Here is a 9,281-nt window from a genome sequence, read left to right as displayed (position 1 = left end):
CTTACTAGTATTGCAATGGTTCCCACCTGGAGTTTTAACTGTTTATTATATTATATATTCTGAATGCAGAGCTTTTCTGCATGCAACAGAAGGCCAGGAGCAGAGTTTGAGCTGTACTAGCTCAAAGTCCACAGCGATGTTTGAAGCTGCATGAAGCCTGTTCTGCAGTGGGTCAAAGAAAAACCATCCCCATCTCAGAAACAGAAAACTTTTCGTCTTGACTGCACGGCAGAGGAAAGTTGGCAACTTAACTGTTAAACCCGCCTATGACTATTGAGCGTTGACATCAGCGTGATCTCATCACTGTAACTTGAGCCCTCTGGCTTTTTCTCCAGACTGCCTTTAAATACCAGTCCTGGGAGCCAGCACAGCACAGATCTCTCTGACTGGACCCGAGGGCAAACCCAGCAGCACCCCACATAGATGAAAGCAAAGAGAAGCTACAAAACTCCAGCCATGTCCACATCCCTGCGAGTGAGCCCCTCGGTCCACGGCTACCGCTTTGACACAGCCCTGCGCAAGAAAGCCGTGGCCAACATCTTTGAAAGCATCAACGAAGAGTCCCTACAGAAACTCTTCAAAAACTCCGGAGACAAGAAGGCAGAGGAAAGAGCCAAGATAATCCTCGCCACCGACCAGGACTTGGAGGAGAAAACGAGAGCACTAATGGCGCTAAAGCAGAGGCGAAAGGACAAGCTGCTCCAGTTCTTGACATTTCGGAAATACTCCATTAAAGTTCACTGAGCTGGCGAAGGGAGCAGAAATGGAGGAGAACATTTCGGGACAGGACTGTTTGTGACCTCCGACCACACACGGCACGCTCCGCTGCCCCGCGAGCTGCTGGCGGGACAGGGGACCTGACAGACCGCCCGCAGGGCTGCAGCCCCACCGCACACGCAGCAAACCGCGGCGCCGACAGCAGCATCGGTGTGGACGGCAGCATCGGTGTGGACAGCAGCATTGGCACAGACGGCAGTGTCGGTGCGGACGGCAGCGTGGCGGCCAGAGGCTCCCAGAGGGAGGGCAGCTCCCGGCGGGAGGCGGGCAGGCTGCTCCGGGCGGCCGTGGGACCGAGCCGTGGGGGGACCCCGCACGCCTGGGCGCGACTCGAGACCTTCTGACGGACTCGGTGTTTACTGACTTCACCTGTGTGCTTTGCCTTTTCAAACTTGTTTCCTTAAGGTCTGAGCCCTTGCTAAGCCTCCCTGGTGTGGGCTGGGAGGGAGGTTCTAGAGACGGATCAGCTACTGATCATGGATCACTTTGCATTTGTTAAAATGCATGTAAGCGCACCGTATGGGTGCAGTAAGTTCAACCTTCAGGGAATGCATTTGCTCTAGAGACACACTACGCAACTGTACCTTTTCTTTCTCAAGCTGTATGTGTGCAGTATAAATTGTTTGCACAAAAGCAATAATAATGACATATTTCCCTGAATTTACTGTGAAGTTCCTTAATATTTTGTTCACTTCCCATTAATACTAAAAATCTAAATATCATAACTACAGTTCTTATTTGTATAGATTACAATAGTTACTAGACAAGTACTTCATGGTAATATTTTATGACAACATTATTATAGCGACTATAATTTATTGCATATGGTGATCTGAAATTTAATAAATTATGAAGTAAATATAAATTCTCTTGTCTGAAATGCTCAGTTCTCCTGGAGGAGTGGGGTTGTACTTTTTTGGTCATTTCATATAGATTCGGTTTTAGGAGCAGACTGCCTGCACCTCTCCTTAATTCCCCAAGTGTCGATTTGGCAGCGTGTTCTTAGGGCCTGCAGCAGCCCCTGCATTCCCTGCAGCAGCCCCTGCATTCCCTGCAGTCGCCCCTGCATTCCCTGCAGTCCCGCCATCCAGTCCAGCAGCACCAGAGTTTGACCCACGGTTGCTGTGGTGACTCTGGCATTCCCAGAAAGACCTCACCAAATTTTGTTGTAAATCAAACTCAACTGTTAGTTTCCCCTATGTAGTAAAGGAGAATTACATCTTTTGCAATAGTGTAACAGAAAAATCGGTTTAGAAAATGACCAGTTCTGAGCCACAGCGAGCGGTGCGGTTCATCGGGCTCTTGGCATTCCTGCAAAGCAGACGGAGAACTCGGACTTGGCTTTCCATCATCCAAAGAAACAGAAGTGAGTTATGAATGCTTTGGCAGCGGAATTGGACTTGGTTTTTCTGCAGGTTATGCCATACTATCATGATAGACTATGTTGAAAATACTTAAAAATAGCCAAGACTAGTTATTTATAAGTATGTCCTCTAATAACCTGCTGGTTTAGAAAAAAACATTCCCATGACTCTGCTTAGAGAAACAAAGATAAAACAATTCAGAAGAATGATAGACCAGCTACAGTTTTTTTGCCTACAGTAAAAACTCCAAATTGCCTATAAGTCAGGGGGACTAGAAATAATCCTTTAAATTACTTAATAGACTGGATAATTGTAATTTTTTATAGCGTGGTGAAGCATATCCAAGCAGTCCCCAAGAGCACCAGGTTGGGGAATGCAATGCCCAGTGTGCAGAGCAGCACCAGCTCCCCCGAGCATCCCCGGGGCTGCGTGGTGCAGCACCAGCCTCCCAAAATAGGGAGATGGAAGAAGTGGCTGCAGCCTTCACCACAGCCTGGAGGGCAGGAGGCTGGGACGGCAGCAGGAGAGCACCTCCAGGCGCTCCTGCCCTGTGCTCCCGTCACTCCCACGCTCAGCATCGGCTCAGAGACCTCGCTGGGGCAGGGGAGGGGTGATGCATGGTGGTCCCTCCTCCCAGGAAGACTAGAGAGAGCTGGGGTCACGCCTGGTTTGGGATGGACCCTTTTGAAAGAGCCTCCAAAGGCTTTTCAGAACTGCCCTTGCTCAGAAAAATCTGCTTCAGAGTGGGATTTGCTCCAGAGGCAGTTGCCGGTTTTCCGGCATTCGACCTGTTCCAGTGCAGTGTCCTACGCTCAGCTGCAGCTGTTTCACCCACTCATGACACATCCCCACAAAACCATCCATAGTGACACAAACTGGAAACGGGCTGTTTCCAAAGATGGCCAAACAGGGCCGTTCAGCGGCCGCCCGCAGCCCAGGACACTGCCGCACGTCCCCTCCTGCTGCCTCCACCCAGCCGCTCCAGGCGTTTGGGATGCAGTGTTTTCCCATCAGAGCCATTTCTTGTGTGACAAGCACGCAAAATAGAAACCAGGGGGGCAATGCAGCCACCAAATCCATCTGCCTCTGGGGGGTTTTATACGATGGGACCCTGACAACCCTGCTGCAAGAGGATGCTCTCAGACCCCACCCCCCCGTGGGTACCAAATTAGCTTTATGCTGTCCTGCTGCTTTCCACTTCCCCGACTCTGCTGCTGGGGCTTTGCTCGCCCCCCTCTCCCCTGCCCCGGACCATCGAGCTTTCCACAACGCACCTCCTGTGCCAGGGCCAGCTGTGGGTTTGTCACAGCCTCGCCACTCTCTTGGCACCCAATACCAAACCACGCACCCAGCTCCGAACGGGCCGAGGCGTGCCAAGGGAAGGACTGATGCTTTGGCACCCCGTGCGGTTTGGGAAGCGGGGGCCGACAGCAGGACACGCACAAGGGTGCCGGCGCCGCGAGACACGGGCACAGCCTCTGCCGGGCGCAGTGCACAGCCTGCTGCGGGGGCCGGCGAGGCAGCTGGGCTCTCTGCCCTTACCGTCCACACCAGGAGCCGTGGCCCCTCACACATAACCACAATTAAAGCACGCACCCAGAACCTGCCCACCATGAGGCACGGGTCTGCAAGGGGGTGACAGTCCCGTGCAGGGCTGCAGCCGCCCATATCCCCTGGATGCAGGAGACGTCCCCATGCCTGGCCTGCGGCACACACCCGCATCGGGACAGCAGCACCCTGACTTATGGTACGGTCCCTCCGATTCCCCGTATCCACCTCTAGCCCAATGCCACCAACGATCAGGGGAGCCCGATGCATCATCTGCCAACTTTCTTTCCATGTAGAAAGCGAATCTGAAGGAAGCCACGACTGCAGCAGAGTGAAAGCAACACTGATTGAAGCATTTGCTGCTGGCACGTCCTACGATTGCCCAGACATTCCTGCTTACAAACATTTGCATAACATGATTGACAAGATCCTGTGACTTAGGGACTTTATAGTCCCTCTTGTCTCATTACATTTAAATTATTGGCCTAAGTGGCATCCCTGATAAATAAAGGCCGCTTACAAAAAAGTTATGTGTTTATTGGATTTTTACAGTGGAAAAAGGCAATTTTCCTTGGTCACAGCCTGTATGCTGTTTTGTCAGGTTTGTGCTTCGTGAACAGCAGCGCATCTCACAGCAGGCTCAGGAAAAATTGCAATTAATTGTTATGAAACATTTATCAACGAGAGTTTGAGGTACAAACGTCCAACCATTGCAGGTCCCTCACACTCATGGTGCTGCCTTCTCTGCTGCTGCCCTCCACGGCTGCACAACGGACGGCTCAGAGCACCCGGACCCGACCCCGGTGATCCGGCGGTCGCAGCAGCCCGCGTGCTTGCAGGGGTACGGCGGAGCAAAACACCGGTGGTACCGGTGCCTGCATCGTGCTTTGCTCCGTGATCCTGACACGATCCATGCAGAAGAGGTGCAGGAGGGCAGGTCACCCGATTGTGCCAGGCCCTTCCTGAGCGCTCGGTGCCGCAGACTCGGTGTCTGTTGGCGCGCGCGTGCTGCATTCATGAGGCAGCCCGGCAGCGCTCCGGCCAGACGCAGGGCCCATTGTCAGCCTCCCCACGCAACAAACAGAGGAAAAGGCTGTTCAAGGAATTTCCTCCCTCCAGGAGCCGGGCGTTTCCATTAATTCTTCTCCATGTGTCAAACTGGCTGTACTGGCTGTCCCTCTGTCCCTGCATCCTGAGGAACATGCGTCTGAATAGCTAATTTTATCTAGCTTTTCTAATGCTCTGCCATAGACAGGAGTACAGCGGAGGGGGCAGCCGTGCACCCCCAGCTCGAGCAGCTGTGCCCAGGAGTGTGCCAGTGGGCTCCCCGCTGCAGGCAGCTGGGGAGAAGCCACAGAAAGCCAGGACAGAAAACAAGCAGAAGCCTTTTTTGCACAAACTCTGGTTTGACAGACTGGGGAAGGTGGGAAGCAGCTCGCAGGGTGCCGGAAAGAAACAGCCCAGAGCAAAGGGGGGGTCAGTTACAGCAGGCAGCACAGAGGTCCCATGATCTGTCCCCCCATCAAACACCCATCCCCATCTCTCCAAAGAACTACTCTTGCAACCGTCCTGATGATGAGAAGATGGGGTTGGAACAAGTCAACAGTCCAACTCAGCCTGTCCACTGTGTTCAGAAGGAGATGGGGACGTTCCCCAGTGTCTGAACACTCAGTACTGTGACCTTCTAATTTCTGGTGAAATCAAATACACACAACATGAGCAGAGTCCAAAGCGGAGCTGGGCCAGAGCTCAGATGGCAGGCAGTGTTTCTGTGTGGAGGAACAGGGTGCTCCGGTCAACGGCAACACCTCCCGGGCAAGTTTCCCTTCCATACCATTGAGCAATGGGGCAAGTTAAAAATTGACTGTTCAGCTGAACTGCACATCTGTTTCGCCCGGAGGTACAGACTCTCCTTGGCAAACAGGCTGTTCAGCACCCTGGGTGCACCCAGGGAAGCCAGTACTCACGGGCAAGCACCTGAGCATGAGGCGTCTGCTGGCCCAGGGCAAGGCAAAAGCCACCCCCTCCCCGACCTGCCCACCCACCCCCAGACAGGACGAGGGGAGAAATCAGAGGCTGGCAGCAGCTCTGCTCGGGAGCGACAGGCGGTGAGCGGGAAGAAAAAAGACTGTTCTGCTTGCACGGATAAACTTCAGCAGGAACAACGCCTAGCCGGTGCCAGACCTGACCGGCTTCGGTGCAGTACCACCGCACACCGCCCGCCCACGAAGGGCTCAGGGGAAACCCCCCCCTCCCAGGAGAGCCTGGAAAGACACAGGGATAGAGAGTGGCTGGGATGGAGGGGGCTCTGCGGGCAGCCGGACCCATCCAGCCTCCCCCAGACAAGGAGGAGTGCGAGCGCAGCCGTGCCCAGGCAGGCAAACCCGGCTCGGCATCAGCGCAGGGCGGTACCACGTGCTCATAAAAAAAGGCACAGATGAAGCGTATTTCATCTGTGGCTGCAAAAGGAAAACCTCCGCTATAAAGCGTGTTAAATGTGAGTGAAGAGCTATAAAGCGGTGAGATTTATGGTTGGGTTAGTGTGGTTTTCATGGAAAAGAGCTGGTCTGGGGTTTCAAAGCACAAATGCCTCACATGCAGCAAAATGACACTACAGTGTCACTTTGAAGTGATAGACAAGGCTATTTATGAGAAGAAAAGCCTCCGAAATGCTGTAGCCAACAGGAGATGGCACAGTTGCCATATATCTTTGATAAAAAATAAAAGTTAGGCTATGACGAGAATCTTAATACACAGCCCGGAAAAAAAAAACTTATTTCCATTGAGCTGTACACCGAATTGGGGCACGTGGCACGGCACGATGATGCTCTCTGCTGTGGTAAGCAGTGAAGTCATCCCTATCCAACAGTAAGCACTTCAGAGGCCACCGCTTACAAGGGATGTCAAGGTACCGAGACATTTCTAAAGCATCAAAACCTAAATGCCATCTCTCACAGGATTAGTTACTCCATGATGTTGCTCTGCACCTCTGCTCTGCACAGGGGGCTCACGAGGGCTCTCCAGGAGGGCACAGAGGGGTTTGGAGCCGGGAGGGCTGGCAGGGAGGTGGCCCGTGGGCTCCCTCGCATGCCAGGAGGTTTTCATGGCGCATGCCTCCCCGGCGGGCGGGGGGTCTGGGCAGTGAATCAGAGCTGAGCCAGCGAGCCGTCACCTCCCGGACTCCGGCTCCTCCGGGCGCCCACGCACAGGGAGCATCATCAGCGCGAGTGGAGGCAACAGTTGGGACTCAGCACCGCATCCTCCTCCGTGGAAAACCCGCTTCCTCCGAATGATGAGCACGGGCCCCGGGCCAGGGGGGCTCACTGACTCACGCTAAAGTGACCGGTTCCCAAAACACCCGGGTGGAAACAATGTGGAGCAGCTCCTCAGCGCTGCCTGCACAACAGGCAGCTGTGCTGGTCCTGCCGAGCCCTGCCTGCTTCCTGCCTCCCTCCCACGGGGTGCCGCGCTGCTGGACCAAGCCGGGGTCCGCCTCCGGCCGTGCCCCCTGGGCCAGGACCCCATCACTCTGGGGGAAGATATTCCCCACGGTAGCAAGAAATGGCATGAATGCTCGGAAGAGGCTGAGAAGATGCAGCAGTGAGGCTTTTCAGGGGGAACGTGGAAGGTCCCCTAGCCTGCCCACCACAAGGCAGAGCCCTTTCCAGGATCTGCTCCGAGGGTGGGGGTTCAGCGGTGCTTGGGGTCGCTGGGCTGCCCCAGCCCCGCACCGACCAGCGGTCTATCCTCATCCCAGCAGTCGGAGATGTCCCACATGCCTGGGGTAGCAGAGATGCACTGGCCCTTGCCTAGGGAGGGGACGTCCCTTTCGCAGGCACCAGCCACGCTTCGGCTCGGTGCTCCAGTGCCTGCGAGCAGGAGCAGGTCCTGGCACCGCGGCTCACGGGCCGGCTTCCGTGGCACCGCAGTCCGGGCAGGGCTCCAGCCTCCCGCGGCGCACAGCACCCTCCTGGGAAATGCACCCGACCAGGCGACTGCACCAATTTCTCCTGCTCCGTTCCTGCTGCTCTCCCACAACATTGGAGAACAATTCCATTTTTTTTAAATGTCCATGCAGAAGAAAAAGTGGATTTCCATTGTCTTTGCAAAGTATATGCCTCAAGGAAGTAGGCAAAAACTGGCATACAAACATCTCACAATACCTTGACACAACTCAAGGTACTTTCCCCACCTGCTACTGTTTCTGCTTTGACATTGCATAATCAAAATAAAGAGAAAATTGTCAAATTATGCTTCCCAGATTGGACATATTCTCCAACTGGGTTTCTATTTAAAATTCACCTGCCATCCTGAATGGTAAAAAAGTTCTAATCCAGACGCATTTTTTTCTCTCCCTCTCTCTGAACTGTAAAATACGAGACACAATTTATCATTTCACAAATGTGCTGGCGAGCCATCAGACCCTTTGCCTCTGCCAAACTTTTTGGGAGGCTCTGATTTACATCCAACCGCCCTCGCCCGAGTGTCATTTTCTGAGCCCATTTGCAGAGTGACTGCACAGGGCTGCCAGAGAGTTCAAGGACAAACCTACAATTCAAAGGCATATCGAAATCTTGACCCGAGTGAAGTCCATGGAAAAAATCCAGGCGACACGAAGGATTTTGTACAGAAGTAAAAACCTTGAATATATTCTGCAGAAAGCACTGCCAAACATATGCTGTTTTTATCCTGATTCAAATAATAAGCCTCTTCCTAAATACTGAGTGTTTTAGCTGCAATAAAAAGTATGCAAAAATGCATTATGATGGTGGAGAGACATTTATCAAAGTCAAGGACCAGGTTTTCCCTGGCTAACTGGCTGAAAAATAAAATAGCTTTTTTTTAAAAAAGCAGATAAAACATTATCTGCCTTCTGAAATTAATTATCAGCAGGTGAGAGAGAGAGAAAAAAAATGACCTGTGTTACCTTGAACCAACTCCCCCAAGATCCTTACAGACAAAAACCTATAGGTACATTGCTGCTTGCTGTGGCATTGCAGGCCCCCTCCCTGTTTCACTCGGTGTTGCTGGGTGCCACCCCTCAACAGCCATTCCCAACCACGCTCGCTTGCAGCAGTAGTGTGTCCCAGCTAGCTTGGTCCCTGCTAGAAAGGGTGTCCTCATGAAGCAACACGCATCTAAGCAATTAATACTCAGATTGGGACATTTTAACAGCCGGTTTCCATTTGCCTGCATGAACTGATACCCATTTATTTCCTCTCCATTAAAGCTAAATCTTTTACATTTTTCCCCCTATATTTTTCTTATAGCAATTCATATCAGCCATCTATTCAGCCTGATGACATGCCCTGCAAAGCCATGTACGTGATAAAGAAGAGCAAGCATGCAATGGAGTGCAACTCAAGACCACGCTGCCTTTCAGGCGCGCGGCAGCCGCACTGCAGATGTGGGAGCCTGCACGGTGCAGCATGGGTGACGGGATGCAGAAGGTTTATTCTGCTTCAGAGAGGACGTGCCAGCACCCAGGCTTTGCGTGGGCATGCACCAACGCAGCCCCAGGACTCGGCTCTCAGAGCTCACGCAGGATTACAGCCAGTTTCGCTGGCCACGGGTCAGGATCAGGCACAGCCA

General features: G+C 53.0%; 1 protein-coding gene across 1 annotated transcript; it reads left to right on the top strand.

Annotated features, from left to right (window-relative positions):
* The first annotated feature begins 423 nt into the window (after nucleotides 1–423).
* TCIM (transcriptional and immune response regulator) lies at nucleotides 424–1,631 on the top strand. Its single transcript, XM_050910212.1, has one exon. The coding sequence runs from the start codon at nucleotides 424–426 to the stop codon at nucleotides 742–744; it is 321 nt and encodes a 106-aa protein (XP_050766169.1). The 3' UTR covers nucleotides 745–1,631.
* Nucleotides 1,632–9,281: the final 7,650 nt, after the last annotated feature.

The sequence above is a fragment of the Gymnogyps californianus genome, chromosome 23 (genome assembly GCF_018139145.2).
Source record: "Gymnogyps californianus isolate 813 chromosome 23, ASM1813914v2, whole genome shotgun sequence".
NCBI lineage: Eukaryota > Metazoa > Chordata > Aves > Accipitriformes > Cathartidae > Gymnogyps > Gymnogyps californianus.
Note: the sequence above shows the minus strand (reverse complement) of the source record. Positions and strands in the feature narration are given on the sequence as shown.

Coding starts and splice junctions, on each gene's coding strand:
- TCIM (XM_050910212.1), top strand. CDS start 424: ATGAAAGCAAAGAGAAGCTACAAAACTCCAGCCATGTCCACATCCCTG.